Source organism: Passer domesticus, chromosome 5, assembly GCF_036417665.1.
Source record: "Passer domesticus isolate bPasDom1 chromosome 5, bPasDom1.hap1, whole genome shotgun sequence".
NCBI lineage: Eukaryota > Metazoa > Chordata > Aves > Passeriformes > Passeridae > Passer > Passer domesticus.
The window spans coordinates 51,733,131-51,753,304 of record NC_087478.1 but is presented as its reverse complement, the minus strand read 5'-3'; the positions used below and the strand labels follow the sequence as shown (position 1 = coordinate 51,753,304).

Below are 20,174 nucleotides of genomic sequence, written 5' to 3'. Positions count from 1 at the left end.
ACTTTCTAGAACCTTAGAAAGTCCAGGCCAGCTATAAGAGTTCATTTTCAGACAGTAGCTGTTGAGCTATCTCTCCATTCTTGTCCTTGGGAAGGGCAGACCTGTTGTGGTTTAGGAGAGTGAGCCTAGTGCCAAGCACAGGATAGGTCTTTGCAGATGCCTGGTTTAGAGTTTGATTTTCCAGACACTTTATGTAAATGGGAATTGCAAGTTAGATGCATGTAAAATGTGAAGCTGACCTCCCCAGTGAGCAGGTTTATGTTCAGATGTGCTTCCTGGCTGTGTGAAATCTTCCTTGTACACTGACTGCTTTGACCTTTCCAAGAATGCAGCCAGGCTCTGAAACTGCAGGACAAAATGGAAAAGTTTTGAAAGACTTACATCCTAAGGACAACAAAGTACTGCAGAATGTTTAGCACTTAAAACTTTAAAATGTTAACTTTTCAGACTGTAATTTCTTAATTGCTTAGAGACATAGCATAGTCCTGGTACAGCAAACTCCAAGAGCATATGATTGCCTTAACTTTTGTTCTGCGACACAACAGTTTATGTTCCCCTGCTGGGTCTTAATTATTTTTTCCTCAGATTTCAGGAGACACTTTGGCATTCTGATGGGACAGGGCCAAAAATTTCAGTCTCAAGCTGGGAGGTCTATACAAAGGGTTGAATTCTGAACTGTAAATTTAAAATTAATTTAATGTAAAAAGACAAATACAGAAGTGGACTTCTACTGTAGTCTTTCTATCAGTGGTGCTTCTAATTTTAGAAAGTAAATCACTCTTGGCTGCTGCTAGTGGTATGCTTCGTTAATACTTTGTCCTATTCTAACACGGGCTGCTGTTGAACTAATTATTGCCCAAAAAAGGAAGGAAATATGTTGTTGAAGATGAAGAGCTTGATCCACAGTTTCTCTTGAACTCAGTCTTTCTGTTGATTGTAATGAAATTTTGGATCAAGTCTCTGAAACACCAGTTGAACTCCAAAAAAACCCAAAGCCAGTGGCTATGAGAACAATAAAAGCAAACTTCATACTTGCAGGATTCAGTGTTGTAATTAGAAAAAAACATCTTATCTGTATTTATTCAAATGGCTTTTATTGCTTTTGTTGTTCTTTTTATATTGATGCTTAGGTTTTCTCTGTTCAAGAGAAAATAATTCTTTCTGGGAGCTTAAATTAATCAACTACTTATATATTTATTTAAATATAATAATGTAAAATTGTTTTAGTTTGAATTATTATTTTCCCCCTTTTTTCTTGAAGAATTTCTGTGTGATTTTAGTTAATTTGCATTTTGGTAACTTTTTAGCCAAAACATTCCTAGAAAACTCACTAATGTTCACTGCTTTTTTTTTTTTTTCTTTTACATGCAGGTACTATTGGATACAATCAAAGAAACAGGATAGATACTCTGATGTATCTCCTCGCCTATCCACAAAAGCCAATGGTAAAAACAAAAACAATAGAATTGATAGATTTTGAGAAACTCCCTGCTGGACAGAATGCCACAGTCGCTGTGATGAGCTACAGTGGCTATGATATTGAAGATGCTCTTGTCTTAAATAAAGCCTCTTTGGACAGAGGTAAGATCCATCAACTCTTTCCTGCTTCTCCAGTGTGTGTTCCAATACATATTCTAATAAACTTGTTTTCTCATAGTGTTATCCTGTAGTAACTTCTACTGCCGTTATGAGCATTAGATCTCCAGTTAAGAAATTGAATTTCCAAACTGCTTTGAATACTTTTGTTGGCTTTCTCTATGATTAGTGATTGTAACTCCATGCATGCAATAGTGTGGTGAAGTTGCCAACATGCATATAAAATTCTGAGTCTGGACTTTATAAGAAAAAATGGCTGACTTCTAACCCCGGATAAAAAAGTTGTAAATACTTAGTTTACAGAAAACATAAGGCATGAGTTTATCTGTTCTGTTGGGCTGGCTTTTTAGATGTTTACCTGAACCTTTGTTCATTACTAACAGAGAGATCTCATTATTTCCACCAGTAACAAAAGCAGTAGATGAAATTAGATTTGTGTGAATGTATTTAGGAAAATAATAGAACCTAAGGCAGTTTGTGAGCTTGGTGTTCTGAGGGAGCAGTAGCAGTATAGCCTACTTTCTGAGACAAAATAATAGTGTTGTCTAAAGCAAAATAATTTAGTGTTTATCCAGAGCTAAGTCAATGACCTACTTCCTTAAAAAATTATACCAACTCTGTGGTGCAGTATACTTTTAGTAAAAGTACATAAGTACCAAAGGGAAGGTTAACTAACAGAGACCCATGTTTGTGTAGGTCTAGCCTGTCTCACTCTCCACACTTCTTCAGGACTTCGTGTCAGTGCTGTTGAGGGCTGGAGGAGAGTTGTCTGAAAACTTAGTCTCTCTTCTCTCCCTTTTCTCCATAAATTCTTTGAGAGCAGGCATAGTGCAGTGATCAAGCTGGTTTTAGTTTTGGGTGGCCAAAATCAGATTCTTCCATCACTTTATTCTGCCCCCCCGCCCCAAACTCCCTTCCTCCTAGTTGCTAGGCAGCAGTAATAGTATTCCTAGACATGTATCTTTGGCATTAATGTCTGCTGCATTTAATTTATGCCTCCTTTTCTAAAACAACAACAGGCATGATTTAAAACTGAATGTTTTCTTTTCTGGTAGACTGGTAACATTTACAGGGAGAGCTGTGATGCTTGTCAGAAATTACTTGACATAATCTGAAAATATAGATGTACTGTATGTGGCCACAACCATCTTTCAAATGAACTAAAATAACCCAGGATTATTAGCAAGACTTGTTCTTGGCTCTCTGTAATTCTAAATGTGATTAGAGTGTTTAGTATCACAGTTAGTTGCTTAGTTGCTGTACTTAGAGAAAAATTCAACAGATGCTACTTTTCTCATCTAAAACCCACTAATTTTGTAACAGTACATGTAATTTCAGGTGAGGAAAAAAAGAATAATGGGTTGATTATACTAACCACTCAGTTATTACTTTCGTGGTAGACTTGCTTATGCCAGCCACAAACATGAGTAAAAGTTCAGGTTTCTTAGAATGCATGAAAGGAAGAGGTGCTCCTCTCACCCTATTACAGTCCCGTGTTACATCTTCCTGGAGACCACCAAAATTATTCAAGAGATTCAGTCATGTCAAGAGAAATTATGTGTGCAGAGATACAGAAGCAGATTAGCACAGTTCAGAATTGGACTGTAGTTCAGCATCTAAAATAACCAGTGTACATGATCTGATGTTTAAGTCGTGCACCACAACTGTGTACAGCGTTATGCACATTCAAGCCAATGAATAATCTAACTAATAAAGAATATTTTATATTCCATAGCTCAGATTTTATCCTGATCATGTGTTATAAAGGCTCTTTGAATTCCTGGGTAGATGAGTTTGTGTTGCATTCTAGGCTTTGGAAGGTGTCTTGTGTACAAGAATGCCAAGTGCACGCTGAAGCGATACACGAACCAGACCTTTGACAAGGTGATGGGGCCGATGCTGGATGCAGCGACCCGTAAACCCATCTGGCGCCACGAGATTTTAGATGCTGATGGGATCTGCTCCCCAGGTAGGTCAGACTGCGTGTTCACTCCGGGCATCTTCATAGTCAAAGTGGAAATTAATGTTCTGTCAGGATTTCTTGTGCACCTTGTGTTATACTTAGCCTTTTGGGAGCTTTTTGTCTTGAAGACAACAGTATTGTGATGGGAAGTTTGAAAAAAGTTAGTTCCTGAAAGCAGCATGTTACCAGTCATCGGGGGAACTTTTGTACATTAAAAAAGTAGCTTTATATTTAAGTAGAAGAGTGAGTCTTCAATAATGTGAATCTACTGAAGCATTAGAATTTGTGTTCTTATGTTCCCAAGCTGACAAACTGTTAATACTGTAGTTTTTCCCTGTTTGTCTGTCATGTGCTGTTGTTTTCTTAAGGATAGACTCCTTATTATTTTGATTTCATGCATCAAAATCTCCTAGCAAGATGTCAGTTAATGCATCTATTTGAGGAAGTAAAACCTTATGGTTGTAACACTTTACAAGGTTGTTTGGAGATAAGAAAAATAAATAGAAATGTAAAGAGAAGTGTGTAAATTTCCAATGGTAATAGATTTGAGAAAGAATCCTCCCGTACTGTCATCCTTTAGTTAGAAAATGGCTTAATAGATCTGCTAAGATCTAGTAAGAAAGGTGTTTTAAAGGGCATTAAACTTAATTCCATTATAGTACACAATTGGGTCAGTTTTGCTCCTTAACACATCACAATGGAGCTTTCAAAGTTAATTAAGAAAAATAAGGCAAGAATCTTCTGAAGTATTAGGATAGATGGTAGTGGGCTGGTCTCCAGGCTGAGACTCAGCATGTAGGTAAAAACCTATTTGAGATAGTTCATGTGGACAGAAGAGACACAGGCTGAAGATCAGTGGAGGAGGTGGGAGGTAGATACTTGGTGTGCAGTTGTATCACTGGGCATCCTCCTGATCTGATTTTCAATGTAAAGGGCAGAATAAGGGAATGGAGCAGGGAGAAGCTGTATATGACACCAGTATCAATAGAAATATGTCAGTACCTGGAGACTGACAGTAGTTTTGCACAGCTCATTGTGGGATGATGGGCTGTCCCAAATTTAGGTGTGAATTTCTAAAATTTGTCAGTTCAGTCATGACAAAGTGTTCCCTGTTAATTTTCTCCATACTTGGAGCATATGACTTCAGATGCTTTTGTGCAGACTTTTGATCCAGGGTATGTTGAATAGCTGTTCTCATAGTGCACCCAGCATGCAAGCTGTTCTGCTTTGGTTTCCCAAAGGAAACTGGTTAAGTGATTCTCTTACCATTCAATATTTAGTAAAACAGCAGAGCATACTTCTTGGGCATTTTCTTCCAGTTTCTCTTCCCCTCCCCTTTTTTTTTAGTGCTTAAAATGTATTTCTAACACAATCAGATACATTTTCATGGTGCTTTTTCTTCTCGTTCTCTGTAGGTGAAAAAGTAGAAAATAAGCAAGTTCTTGTGAACAAATCTATGCCAACTGTGACCCAGACACCTCTGGAAGGAAGCAGTGTGCCTCAGCAGCCACAGTACAAAGATGTGCCAGTAACGTACGTTGCAATATAACTTCACAGCTGGGCAAATTACGTGAAGGAAAGTTGTCTGAAAAATATTCACTTCTAGAAAACTATCTTCTTCAACTATTACTATATTTGGCTGTTGTTTGTTTAATTGAAGATCAAGGAATTGGTAATACATGATGAAGCTTTTGCTGTCAAGAAGAGCCCATGTGAAAAAACCCCATACTTTGTCCTTTACAAGTTCAGCTTAATTCTCTGTTAGTTTCTGTTGCAACTCTTAAAAATTTTCTTTTCCAGAAGCATGCTGTACTCTGGAACTTGTATGTAAATATATATATATATAAAATCCTTTCTCCTCATATATAAGTTCCCTAAAAATTACAGTTTGGTCAGGAGCTTACCAAGAGACAGTTGTCCGTAACTTGTGTTTGGTTCACAGAAGTGAAAGCAATGTTTTGTCTTCTTTTACTAGGTACAAAGGTGCCACTGATTCTTACATTGAAAAAGTAATGATTTCATCAAATGCAGAGGATGCTTTCTTGATCAAAATGTTGCTGAGGCAAACCAGGCGCCCAGAAATTGGAGATAAATTTAGCAGTCGTCATGGGCAGAAAGGTAAAGGACCCATTTAATAAAATGAAATTCTTGTTGTATGTGCCTACTATATGTACATAATTGATAATTTCATTGTTTGGTTCAGATCTTTTATGAATACAGTGATAGAAGGCCATATCCCTTTTTTTTTTTGTTAAGTTCACCTAATTTAGCAATGATGTTTCTGAAACAAAAACGTGTTAGCAAAAACTACTTGGTTGATTTATGAATCTGGAAAATAGATAGTTGTCCGCAGTTTAAACAAGTACAGAGATTTTGAGGTTTGGTTGGGTTTTTTTTTGAAGTCACAATTTGGATTTAGGTGATAGATTTGTCAGTGGATTGTCATAGATTGGAGAGGTTGGACAGAAAAGGAGATGAAATGGGAAGTTTCCAGGTCTGTGCAGACATTCTGCTCTAAAGACAAGACTGCAGGTAGAGAACTCAGAGCCATGGTGTAAAAGGGAAGCAAATCAGGAACACAACTAGGAATGCACCAGCAAAGAAAGGGAGTGTTTTTAAAAATACACCTGGGACATGATCTGGGACAGCTCTGGATCTTCAGACCAAAACTTGAAAATTAGTGCCCACTTGAAAGCTGCTTGGTGGCATGTAGTTCTCAAATTTTAGTGTTACTAGGAAAATTAAAATCAGGAACCTACTTCCATATCTGCTGAAAAACATCAGTCAACTCCCTTTGACTGAATGTAAAAAAATATGAGTATCAGATCATCCTCTGAATCTCAAAGAGTTGGAAGGTGTGCAACAGGTGTTAAGAAGTGACTGAAAACAGCCTGACTGTAACCAACTTAAAAGCATAGGACAGGTTTTGATATGTTCTCATCATTCTGTACACTTGGAAAATCAAGATTTGTTGTATTTGAAGCATGACCTGTGTTAAGCGTATGTGCCCTGCTATTACCTGAGTTTTGTAATCTTGTTACATTTTTAGGTCTTATTTTGGCTTGAGAACATTGCTTGGTCTCTTGTCAGATGTGATGGAAAAGTAAAGAGGTTGATGTTACCAAATCCTTTCCATTGCAGCCCATACACCCCTTGCAGTGCTGTCCTGTTAACTCCTGGCAGGTATAACTGAAGTGAAAGGCTGCATCCCTGTCGTGAGATGCAGAGCTAACCACTGTAATCCACATTTCTGTGGTGTCCAGGTTAGAGGATGAGGACATCTACCTACAGCAGACCTGTCAGTCAGAAGAGGTGAAATGGGTGCAGAAGGCAGTGGTTGATCAGAGTGACAGCTCTTACCAGATACTGCCTCAGGTTTGTGTGTTATCTGTAAGGAATAGTCAACACAGCCTTTCTCAGTACATCCAACTCTCTGTAAGATCACCTGCAATTCCACTGTGTCTTTCCACACACGCACAAAACTGGTTTTTGAAACTCTGTATTCTCAGGAAATACTTCCAACTGTTTCTGTTGTTAATAAGGAAAAGAAACTCTTCCGATAAGCATTGAAATGTTTTTCCTGATTGTATTTTCAAGATGGTTTTTGATTGAAAAATACAAAGCTATTCCCACTGAGTTCCCCAAGTGATTTGGAAATCAGTACTGTTGAACATTTCAAAAAGTAAAGAAGCAGCATTACATACTTGACTTTCCTTATAAAACTGAGTCTAGTTCTTGCACTGCAGCCTTATGGGATAGTTATGATAAGTGAGGCGAGGAAGAGCTTCAGAGGCAACCAGGAGGAGCTGAGCAATTGGAATGTTCAGCTGCCTCATTCTTCCTTTTCTCAGGGAAGATCCTCCTTCAGGAAGATTTTGTGTAGATTCTCTTTCTAATACTTTTTCAGTCTCATACACAGTGAAGTTGTACAGTGCTTAAAAAGTTAGGAGCACTGTTAGAGCAATGACTATAGATACATTTTCATCTTTGTCTAATTAAGCCCTTCTCCTTATAAGTATGTATGTATGCAGTATTTTAGCAGCAAGTTATTTTATAATAATGCAATCAGTACTGTACAGGACAAATTTTCTTATTAAATTTTTTTTTAAAGCCTCCAAATTATATTTAAAAAGCTGCTTGATTAATCATGATAAATTTTTATAGAGATTTACATGAAAAATTTAAGTAGGTTAGTTTTTTCTCCCAGTTTGGGCTATTAATGTGCACCAGTTGGAATAGTTGAACAGAATGTAAATTAACTTTTTTCATATCCCTCCACAAAGTAGTAAAAAGAGTGCTCCACAAATGTTAGAACCATAAGTGGAAGAATGACTGAAGGAAAGAGACTTCTGTCAGACAGGCTGCAGTATGGCTTTAGGGTGCTGAGAATCTTCCATATGACAAAATGCACATAAGACATCTCACAATGTAGAGCAAGGAACTACCTGTGGAAATCCCATGGTGAGAAGCAGTATCCTTAAGTGCTGTAGGAAACTTTGAGGGCACCCATAATTATGCCTGGCATTGCATCAGGTTAACAATGGCTGATCACCCTCTATCGGTGATTGGGACTATAATAATAATAATACTAATAAAAAGCCAAACCCATCAATTATTTAGAATGTCCCTTTCAGCTTGGTTTTGGAGACATGAGTGGGAACATTGCAACAGTTGTGTTACACAGTTGCAGGCATGTGCCTGTAGCTGTCCCTACATCAATCTGTAGTAATAATCCCTTGTGATCAGGGGAGTGATCACATTCCAAATTATTACATTTTACTAGGACTCATAGCCTTCCTGGCAATACACCTCTCAGTTCACTGCCCTGTAGTGCATTATAAAAAGGATGTTACAGTAAACAGGAGAAAGTAGGAATATGGAGAAGATATATTTGATAGATACTAAGAAAAATAACTGACAAGAACAGTGCAGTTCACTGTTCTGCAGTTTATTAATATAGTGAAGAAGCCAATACTGACAATAGCAGAACTGGAGAAAAGACTTAAAAAGGAAAAGGAAAACCTCCTTTGATAGCTTTTAACATTACATCTGGTATCATCTTCTGACATCAAACTGGGGAAGGATCAGTCTTATCAGAAAAATATAGACAATCATGAAACAGAAATCATAATACTAACAATTTTCTATTGAGAGAATTTTTAATTAGCTCTGAATTGATTCTCTCATCTTGGTTTGGAGGTAGGCAATTACGACTTCCAGTGTAATTTGTGACTGTTAGCTTTAAGCCTGCCATAGGACCATTTGAATATATAATGATCTTAAACTAGCAAGTACCTTGGTTCAGTGAGAAGGAGAAAAAGCAAATGTCTGTCTGTATTGTCAGTCCTTTTTGTGGAATATATTTATTTTCTAGAAGGAATGCATGAAGATGAGATTTGATTTCATGGAATTGTAGTAGTAGTGGGTTTTAAATAATTAAATATGTGCATAATAAGAGATTGCACAAACCACATCTCAAACTTCTGGATGGTGTTTTTCCTGTATTCCAAATTGATTTGTATTTCAGAGCTCTGTTTTGTCACTGGAGCAGAAGGAGGCAGAGTAAAGGAATTAGAAAGTGTCTGGGATACAACAGATTAAATCTCACAAACCAGCTTTAGCCTTTTGTTACAGAAAAGCCTTTCGTTAAATATGTAGGTGGATTTTGTAGGCCTCTGTAATAACACAGATCTATGTCATTGCCTGCATTTGCTGCCTTGTTTGTTTCCTCTCACATGTCAACATGGTATTGGCAGGGGTCACCACTTCTGGCCTGTCCACCACACCCTCTTTTCACGTGAGTCTGTGTTTTAAGTACGCTCCTTCCAAGCTGCCTGTAACACATTGCCTGTCCTTCAGGGCTTCTCAGAAAGAAGTATATGGGGAGAAGGAAAAAAAACCCAAACAAATGAGGCCACCATGTTGTGTTCTGAAATGCAAATATTATGCTTTATTTTCATATTCATCTTTAAACTGGATGTTGTAGTAAGATCTTTGGGACTGGGACTGTCTCTGTAGTCTGTAAAGTTATTGAGCTTCTAGTGTCTCACAAATAAATCCTCTCTGGTAGTTATATGTTTATCCTGAACTGCAGGACTTTGTTCTCACTATGTTGTATCGTATATTTTCCAGAAGGATAAAAAAACCTTCTTTTGGTTAATTATTTTGTTGTTTTAATCTTGTATTCTTCAAGGAAAGTCACTTTTCAAAGCACAGAAGGCAAAAGGATTGTTAAGCTAAAGAAGCTTCATCTGAGTTCCATACAAAGTAAATTATTATATTTCCAGATTTCCTCTTGCTTTGCTACAAGTCACAATGAGGAAAAAGTTGGGCTCCTTTGATGTGAAAAAAAGCAATATAACACTTCTCTGAAAGAACATTTCTCAGTCTCTCATGTGAAAAAGGATTAACACCTCCAACAAAGGTCCTGTAGATCACAGAACTAAGCAGCAATACTGAACAGTATTCCTGAGGAGTGGAAAAACTGTATTTAAGCAAGAGATTGTTTGAACTAGCAAACAGAAGCTTTTTAATAGCTGAAGATCTAAGATAAGGATTAAACCTTTCTGAAGTATCTGCACTTAAACAACTCTAAAGACAAGGAAGCAAGTTTAAATTCATGAAAGATGGTCTTTGTTTTCCTAAATGAACCATGTTCTTTAGTGTCAAAACAAAATCCATTCACTGCATTATCAACTACATAAACTTCATGACAGTCCCTCTCATCTAGCAAAGTCTGACCTTGCTTACTTTTTGAAATTTTTATTAGTTTGAGCATCTCCCATCTGCTTTCCTAACTTCATAGTGGAGATCAACTTATCTTTTCCCTTTTAATGGGCATTTGTACAGTACAGATAAGCAGAACATTTAAAATAAAACGTTAGTTTTAAATGGCTACTTGTGTAATTTCCCCCCATGTTACAATTCAGAATTAGTACTTTATCTCTAATACAACGTCAGTGGGTTTATAGTAATTAAATGGTTGAAGTGGCATTAAAAAGAATTTGCTCTTAATCGACTCTAGGAATGTCAGATGATTAGTAGTTATTAGGCAGCAGGGAAGGTAGGGATTTCTTACCATGTTTTCATCTTCAGAAGTTGAATTTGAGAAAATGTCAGAATGCCATTAAAACTTCCCAAATTGTTTTTTTCTGTTTATTTTTAACAAAACTGCTGCTTAGCTTGCTGTCTTAAGAAGAAAATTACAGCATTTTTTATCTTAAGCAGCAAACAGGTAACCTTCTGACCTTTTCAGTAAATCCTCAACTGAACTTCTGAAATTAGCGTGATTTAGCATTTTATGGCACAGAATAAAAATCTCTAATTCTGTTTCCAAATAGTGTATCCTGAACACGCATTTTATTAAGCTCTTGACTCATTCAGCCATGTGTATTTTGTAAAGTTCCTATGGTTATTGTTTTACAATAGCTGCTTCCAGAAGCATTGTAAGGGTTTCAATTAATCAGCTCTTTGTGTGCTTCAGACTATGCAAATTTATCACATCAGACCATTCAGCAGCTCATGGGAAAGCAGTGTACAAACTGTATTGTCTTCTAGCACCTCCTCTCATTTAGAGTGATGTTTTTAATAAGAAAACTAATCAAGTTTACTTATGCATTATTTATCTGTTAATTTTAATTCTGTTCTTTACCTCTTATGTCAAATGGGATGTAGCAAGTGATATGATAGATCAGTGAATGATTCAATATTGAACAAAGCTTATGTGATGCAGCACTTTTTTCTTCTAGACTTCTTTTATGCTTAGTTAGCCAACACAGTATGTAATTAGAGAGTTTTGAAGCAGCTGCACATTCGTTGTTCAGCCTTACTAATTTTTGCAAATCTGTCACTTGTCCATAACATACAGCGCTGTGTTACTGCTACAACTTCGCTTAATTATGTGATGTTGTCTTATTTCTCAAGAGTAATAATTTCCAAATTCTGGCAAATCTGGCAAAGCTAAAATAGACGCCTTTCAAGTCAGTTTTAGCTCTTTTACCACCGTATCATTAGAAGGAGTAAACAAGCACGTTTAGTAATGCGCTTCTTTTTATCTTGCTGATAGAAACTGGTATTGCTGCTGCTTCTATTCATGTCGTCTCCTTTGCTCTCTAATGTCCCTCCTGCTGCTAGTAATTAGTTTTCTATATTAGGTTGTTTTGACTTATTTGATGATTTTTTTTTTTTTTCATTTGGCATGTGTGTGTATAGAAGGAACCTTATCGTAGCCTGGTGAAAAACTTTCCCAGAGTGTTGTGTTGTGTTGTGTCCCTGCCCCCTCCCGGCCGCCCCCTTCCCCCTCTGCGCCGAGCCGCGCTTTTAGTCCGGCTGTGCTCCTGTTTGTCAGCAAACTGTAAAAGCAGCCACACCAAAGGTACCAGCCCTGGAAACCTGAGTTTCTCCTGATTAGGAAAAGAAACTCAGACAAAAGTACAGGGGCGAGGGGCTCTTTATGCTGTCAGTGCCTTGTGGAGGTACATGGGTTTGAGATGCTGTCAGCATTGATGCAGATAGCGTGTGTGGGGCTGGGGGCCATTGTGCATAGTCAGGGGACTGTCATTTATTGGCTGCCATACAATAGCATTGAGAAACACTGCCTATGGCTGTTTTATACTTGCATGTTAAACCACTGTGGATGTCTGATTTAAGGTTACTCTAATTTAAACTGTTACCCTTGCATTAAGCTGCCATGCTTATTATTCCAGGTTTTTTGCCTTTTTGATATTGTAAAAGAATTTCTTAGCATTTTTACTGATTTTCTTTCTAAGGTCACTTATTAGAAAATAGATACAGAGAAGTTGGTTTTTTTTCCTAGAATTTAATTTGTTTTTCAAATGAAATTAGATGTAGCAAGTTGCTAGGTGCTTTCTTGCTCAAGTACATAACCATTTTGTTAATCCACATTAAAAAACAGATTTTGGTTTTTGTTTTGTCTGCAGCCTTTTCTGGTTGTTAGCACTTGATTCTGGTCCCAGATGAGACACCAGAATGTATAGGTGAGAGCCATTCAGCCCCACTGCAATATAGAATTTAGTCTCAAGTTGTATTACTCAATTCCAGATGCAGCACATAAAAATTGTGAGAGGAAGGGAAGTGAATGAAACCAAATTATTCCATGTGTCCTCTATGAATGCTGAGGATCAATTTTCATGTGATGTCTAAATCAGTAACAATTAAGAAATCGTCATCTCTAGTAAGAGCCACAGAGCAAAACAGATTCCTAGTTTGAGTGTGCCTTATTTCTGAATGTTGTATGGGGTATAGTCAAGCAGCTGATTTGTGAAATGCAGTTCATACTTTAACAGGGTTTGGAACTTGAGGCTGTTTTAAATCCAGCTTCCTCTCCTTTACTGTTTTATTGGCCAGTTGCAAGTGGTAATTCTACTTACATGGATTAATTCACTTGGTCACTTTTTTGCAGCTGTTGGCTTGCCTGGTACTGCTCTGCTCCAAAAAAATAAAAAGTAGCAAATTGAGGAGCTTAAAGTGCAGATCTGCGAGCATTAGTCTCCTAAAGAGCTTCTGAAAGCAAGCAGTTGCTAAATAAAATCAAGTTTACATTTTGAATTAATTGCAGTTACTTACTTTTAGAAGTAGCATTGTATATAGGAAAGATATCTTTCAGCTTTTTTAACAGTTGAATGAACTTTCTTAAAACACAGGGTAGGAGGAAGCTTCTCTGTCCTCTAAATACACACAGACATGCTGTAGATCTGCTACAGGCTCAGCAACTTCTTAAAATACAGAAGCTTAGAACTGAGGCTTTATAGCTTTCCCTTTTTTCTTTTTTCCCCTTTTTTTTTTCCCCTCTCTGTGAAATAGAAACTTTATAAATGGCCTAGTAAGCATCGCATTTCTGGATTCTGTCTAAATATTTTGTTTTTAACTTCTAAGCTCATTATGCTGTCTTTGTGTTAACTTGTATTAAAATCTGTCAGCTATGACTGGTCTCATAACCACAGTCAGCGGACCAGAATAAGTTAATTATTTACTTGTGTCACTAGTGCTCTTCATCTAATGAAATGCACAGCTGTGTTAGATCTGCAGTTGGGTGTGTAGGTCCTATTGTTACACAAGTCAGCGGAGGGTAGAAGCCGCTATGATGGAGAGCCCTCAGTTCTTTCTGCTGTTCTGCCTTTCTGTGTCGATTTCATGGATCTTTTATCATTCACTTTCACACAAAACAAACAACACAGTGGCTGTCTGCTATGGGAACCAGCTTGGCATATAAAAGGTTTGCAGAGCCTAAAGTAATTTTAAGTTAGCTGAGATTTAATTCTTGGCTTACAGGTGCCGTGAAGTCCAGATGCAACCTAATGCTTTCTAAGATGTTAATGCAAATAAGGCAGAATGTATGCACAATAATACACATGTAACAGAGTATTTGTGTATAAAATTTTAGGGTAAAAAAAAGCTGTGTAAGGAAGAGATAGTGGGTTGGTTTGAGTTGTTTTGTTTTTTTCAGCAAATGGTTGCTCCTTGGCAGGGAGGGTTGGAAGGATGTTATTGATTTATCACAGTAGAACAATGAAAATTAGTTTCAATAGGTTTAAAAACAAAATAAAACAGCCACACACACCCTTGCCCCAGACGGTTTTTTCTGCTCCCTTCCCCCATACTTATCATTCTCATTCTATTAACTACTGTCCCATACACCTATCCCTGTCTGCTTGGACAGTGGAAGGGGAGCTCCCTCCTGAGCAGACGCCGATATCCCCCTGTGAACTGGCTGGTTGGGAGATGCCTTCTTAGGGATGTAAGCAGTACCCTCAGTCTTCCAGGAGCCCCCTCCACTCCAGGACTGTTCCCAAAGCATGCTCTGGCACAGTTGCAGCAGGCTGATCTCAAATAGCTTGCAGACTTTTTCAGCTCTAAGGGCTTCTGGAAGAAATTGTCCAGCTGAAACAGTAGCTTTGGTTCAAAGGACTAGGGGCTTAAGCAGCTGCATTTTAGCACCTGAATTTCAATGTTAGATCTCTTGATTGTTTATAGCTGCAGTATGTTGAACTGCAGAATTCACTGTGGAAAGTTATAAGGGTTGGAAGGAAAATCTTGAGATGCATGATGGATATTTAAAATGAGTCTTCATGTTTCTGTTTATTCTTTCTGCAATATTTTTAGAGTTTGGAGGATTTTCTTTGTTTTATATCCAATACTGACAGAGACTGTAAAAAGCTTCCAAAACTTTTAAAGGGACAGGTTGTGTTCATGGACTGACAAAATAATAGCAGCCTGTGGAATGGATTGCACTTTGTAATTCATTGATGGCAGTCTTTGCTCAGCAAACAGATGTTACCTGAAAAAATCTTTGTTATTTTTTATTTATTTTCCTCTACTTAGCCCTGTCAAAGTCCCATTTGATGTGTTTTTATTGACAGTATTTAGCAAAGATACATATTATAAATAAAATTAAAATAAATAATAATTTTTTGTGTCCAAAGGCATAACTTTAGAGGCCAAACTTCTGAGTTTTTTTTCTTTCAGGAAATTATAGCATCAGCTTTAAAAACTGGGTCTCTCTTGAGATATTCCAGTCTGATTGGACAGAAGTTTCTAGTTGCTTCTGAAAATAGGATCCAAAGCTTTCTTCCCTAATTTGCTAACTCACAAATCACTGGGAACATTATATAAGGGTATGCTAATTTTGCCAGCCCTGTCACAAGGGCTCTCTTCTAGTTTGCAGGTTGGGCGTACTGGTCATGGTAATGAGTCTGGGTAAAAAGTGATCCATGAGAAAGGGAGGAGGAGGAAAACACTAAAGAAAATCTGGTGATGAGCGTCAGCCCTGCTGGTGGTTTGCTGTTTTGTGAATTGAAATGTTTTCTCTTCTGCAGGGGTGTGTGGACTGATTGTTCCTCAGGAGGACATGCCGTTTTGTGATACAGGGATCTGCCCAGATATCATAATGAACCCTCACGGCTTCCCATCGCGTATGACGGTGAGTGGGGCTGCTCCATTCACACAGCACTGTCCCCCAAGAGGGAAGGAGAAGGGATCAGCCACTAGAGACAAAAAGCTTAAAGTGTGATTTCACTGAGAATATTCTCCAGTCATCATGCCAGCGCTTGCTCCGCTCTGAGTAGTCAGCCCTCTGTTTCACAATTTTGAAACATCCTACTGTAAAAGGACCAGGGTTGCAGGCTCTTTGTGCATCATTCCTATTTTGTTCTGTGTCAAGCTAAGAGGGATGCTACTGAATACTTCACTTGCACCCTTTGTGTTTGAAAATTTATTGTTCTTCCTTATCGGTTGCCTATGCCTACTAATCTGGCTGGGGCAGACTGTGAGGTGAAGGTTGGAGAGGAGCTTCAATTATAGATCCAGACCTGTAGAACTTCATAAGTTATACACACGTCCCTGGAACTGAGGAGAGTCTTGCACCTGTCCTGCAGAGTCACTGCCTGCTAAACACCTTACTGCCTGGCCTTTTGGTGGGACATCAGTGCTTCCTTCATACAGTCTCTGATGTTTCTTCCTTTGTTAGCATCTTCCCTTCTGTTCCCCCTGCTGCAGTGCAGCGAATCAGTCTCCATGGCTGTTTCCCACAGCAGAAGGTCACATGGATCCTGCCCATTTTTCAGATAACTGGAAGAAGTGGAACTGCTTGACTTAATACCTTAAGGGTGTTCCCAGACCCTGTAATGAGTCCAGTTTTCCCCTTCACACAGGAGTACTCCTGGCTCTTGGGCTTCTTCCACTCCTCCTGTGCATGCAATAGCCCAGGCTGCCATCTGGGACACTTTCTCTGACTAACTTGTGCTGTGAGCAATCCAGCAATGTGCCTGTCCCAATGACCAGGCTGCTAATTCTGCTTTTCTTTCACAGGTAGGAAAGCTGATTGAACTCCTGGCTGGAAAGGCTGGGGTGCTGGATGGCAGATTTCACTATGGAACGGCTTTTGGTGGCAGTAAAGTTAAGGATGTGTGTGAAGATCTCATTCGCCATGGTTATAACTACCTAGGGAAGGACTATGTAACATCTGGGATCACAGGGTAAGAATCTGCTCTTTAGATTTAGGTGTTTCAGGAGAGTGGGGAAATACTGTTGAGGCACATCTGAAAAATCTTCTCATGTCTCAGAGCTTGGGAAGTTTCTCTTGTTTGAGAACTGCTCTGTGAGATTGAGAAAAGAGGCTGAAGAGTAGGGTGCGTTTTTTGGGGTTTTTTTTCTTAGAAGCATTTTGTGGTTCCACATTTAAAAAAATTGCTAGTGTATGTGTGGCTGTAATGGGAATGGCCCTTGTGGTACATATGAAAATTTCTGAAGTTTTACTGCCTGGCAGAAAAAAAAAGCTTAAAACCAAGGCTTTCTTGTTGAGAGATAGAAAAAATTTCAGATTTCTGTCAGCAGAAAGTGTTGCATATGTTTGGAATCAGATAAGCATTTTCATGTTGACTTTAATAGTACTGTAAATATGGATTTGGAGGCAAGCATCTGTTCTTGGGAATATTTTGTGTGTGCTCTTTTTTCCTTTTTCCTTTTTTTTTTCTTTCGATTACACAATGTTTCAGTCTGGCATAATACTCTAATCTGCAAACTTCCTGCTGTGTTGATCAGACTGGCTTCTGAGACACAGAGTTCAAAGAACATAAGATAGTTTAGGAACAGGAAAAGGCCATATGGCTTCACATGCCTGCCCTTCCAAAATGTATCTTAATCCTACTTTCCTGCTATTTTTATTATCCTTCCAGTCCCCTTCTTCTCAAGAAGCAAGTTTAGATCTCTTTTGTGAGTTTTCTTAATATACTTTTTATTTTAATTGCCTTTCCTACCAACTTATTCCACAAGTTGCTTCTCTTTTTGTTTCAGAGATACAATTTTATTTTCCTTATTCACTCCATATTCCATAAATTGTATATCAAGTATCCTGGTGCTTGAAACACTTCCTGTTTGTATATCATGGTGGCTTTTAAAAAAATCTGACTAATCATGTTTCCTAGGGAGAATAAAAATCCCCTGTCCCCTGAACTTCAACTTTGAAGTGCCCTATTTAGAGACTTTGTTTAAGGATACTGATACTTTTTTCCAGGCAAATTACACAGGCTTAATTTGTTATGAAATTTGAAGGCAGATTTCTTAAGAATGTGAAAGCTTGTGGATTTCAAATGTCTAATGAAGTTTTTTTATTTTCTTCAATGATTGACTTTTGGAATAACACTGCATAATGTCAGTAATTACTCTGAAGGGTGTAATACTGTTGTCTCTTGCTTGTTTTTACATTGCATTTTACCTTTTTTTTTCTCAAACAACTTAGTGGCCATGCTGAGTCTGTCAGTGTTAACTCTGGTCATTCTTAGTGCTGTAGGTGATAGCGGGGTGAAGGTGCTAGCTGCTTTCTGATCCTTAGGCGTTTACACTCTTCTTACAGTTGGGGGTGTTTTAAACACAGAAATCTTTAGCCATACTCCAGCTCACAGAATGGAGTAACACCCTCTGTACCGCTCACAGATGTTCTCAAGCTGATGAAAGTGCCTAAATACAGTTCTCAAGAGCCCTTCACCCAGCTCATCTCAGCCCCCAGTGCCAGCCAGGGCAGCAGTCTTTGTCCCCTGGCTGCAGCTGCTGGGCAGTGTTGCCAGGGCTGATGCACATCCACTCAAGGAGGGCTCTCACCCATCTGGGCCTTGGGCTGTGCCTCAGGGTGCTGTGCAGGGAGAACCAGTGCATGTGGACACTGTCAGGCTCACAGTGCTAAGCGATTCTTGCAAATGCAAATTTGTTAAAGTGCTCCTACAAAAAGGATGTTTTGAACATTTATGCTGGATGTATTTGCTTACATATATCCTTACCTTTATGAAGGAATGTAAACAGAAATACCCTAAGTCACTCTTCAGAGTCTGAGACATTTACAGTCCTTCCTGGCTACTGGTGACACTGTTGAAACACTCCTGTACAGATACAGGGGAGGGGCTTACCATGAAACAGCTGACACAGGTACCTGCAGCTGTAGCAGCATGTTTGCACAGCATGAGACCAGAGTTCAGGAGCTTGTTCCTTGCTGCAGTGGAGACAGCAGCATGTGGTGCTGGCAGGGTACTGCCCCTGTGTTCAGAAGATTTCCCTGGAAGAGGTTTCAGACTGGTTGCCCAGAAAGCCCAACGACATTTTTCTAGGATTCATTGTTTCCAAATTGTTTCGCATTTCTCCTGTACATGACACCCTTGCCTCTCTTAAGGTAGATGTGTGCTAACTGTGGTTGTTAGTTTTGATTTGCTTTTTATTCTTTCAGGGAGCCTTTGGAGGCATATATCTATTTTGGTCCTGTGTATTACCAGAAACTGAAGCACATGGTGTTGGATAAAATGCATGCAAGAGCTCGAGGACCCAGAGCAGTGCTCACCAGGTATTATTACAAGCTGAGCACAAAATTCTTGTGTACATGCAGAAGTATGCCCAGCTGACTGATTGCTGCAAAACTAAGCTTTTTTACTTTGAGATACTTGGCATGAAATGCTCTGAACTGTAATTTTGTTGTTGCAGACAAAAACTGACAGTGGCAGGAGGTTGTTCTGGAGGTTCAGGTGTGTTCTGTGAGGTTCAAAACTTGAGTTTGCTTCTCAAACTTCTGCTAGCAGGTGGTAAAAACATCATCTCTGATTCACAGTACCCAATCTGGGCCCTTCCTGTCAAATTGCTCATATCATAAGTATTTTAAGAGGTTTGTTAGGTATTTTAGCTCATATTGTAGGTATTTTTCTTTAACAAGTTATGAGTAGAAGGAAGAAATTTTAAAGTATGGTCTAATATTTCAACATACTTTGAGAAGCCCTTTGGGGAAATTGAAGCCTCCTGGTTTTACTGGTGCTACTTACTTTTTATACTTAAAACCAAGGTCTGTGTCTCCTTGCACTCTTGTTCAAAGTTTCTGATTTTCTTTGCTCACTAAAAAGAGTTCTGTGGCACAGGCTTTGCTTTGGGGATGCTTCTAAGGTCATTTAGTTCACCTCTCTCCATCACAATAGGATTATTTACTGAAACTTGCCAGAAAATTAAATTCCAGCTAATCTTAGAAGATTATTCCAAATGTCTTTTCCCAGTCTCTCTGGGCTATTTTGTAGGCCCTTATACCTCACCTCCTGCATGGTGATATTTTTCTTTTTGACCATTGAAAGCATGTACTGATTCTGACCATGGCAATCTTTGTAGTGTTTGTAAGGTGTAAGCACAGTCATGTCTGTCCCTTACTCTTCCCTATAACAACTATGATTTGTATTCTTTAATTCTTCATTTATTTTTATGCCTCTGATCGTGTGAGGATCCACCACTCTTGCTTTGCCTGGCTTCACAACAGCTCTTACTAAGTGCAGCTTCTACCTCTTGATGTGCTGCTAGAGAAAGGAGGGGCAGGTCTCTGCTGTACTTGATACAGAGGTGTCTTCTTCTTTCGCTTTTCATTGCTTATTTTCTATGCCTTTTTGCTTTCCAACCTCACACTGTCTATAGGACAAACTTATGCTTTCCATGGAATTAAATATCAATGGTTGAACTGGGAAAGAAATCGTAAAAAGATTTTGTAACTCTTGTCTGAACTTTTACATCAACCACATTGAGAAAAGGAGGTGTAGTACAACCACAGCTGCTTGCCTATGTGAACATAAATGATATTCCCAAATAA

The 20,174-nt window shown here is 38.5% G+C and overlaps 1 protein-coding gene across 2 annotated transcripts in view; it reads left to right on the top strand.

Moving 5' to 3' along the window:
- POLR3B (RNA polymerase III subunit B) overlaps positions 1-20,174 on the top strand; it is a 70,035-nt gene that overhangs the window by 42,598 nt on the left and 7,263 nt on the right. For both annotated transcript variants that reach the window (XM_064420438.1, XM_064420439.1), the window contains exons 20-26: positions 1,372-1,581; positions 3,407-3,565; positions 4,975-5,092; positions 5,535-5,677; positions 15,394-15,497; positions 16,385-16,551; positions 18,789-18,902. In XM_064420438.1, the coding sequence (XP_064276508.1) occupies positions 1,372-1,581; positions 3,407-3,565; positions 4,975-5,092; positions 5,535-5,677; positions 15,394-15,497; positions 16,385-16,551; positions 18,789-18,902 (1,015 nt within the window). The remainder of the gene's footprint in view (positions 1-1,371; positions 1,582-3,406; positions 3,566-4,974; positions 5,093-5,534; positions 5,678-15,393; positions 15,498-16,384; positions 16,552-18,788; positions 18,903-20,174) is intronic.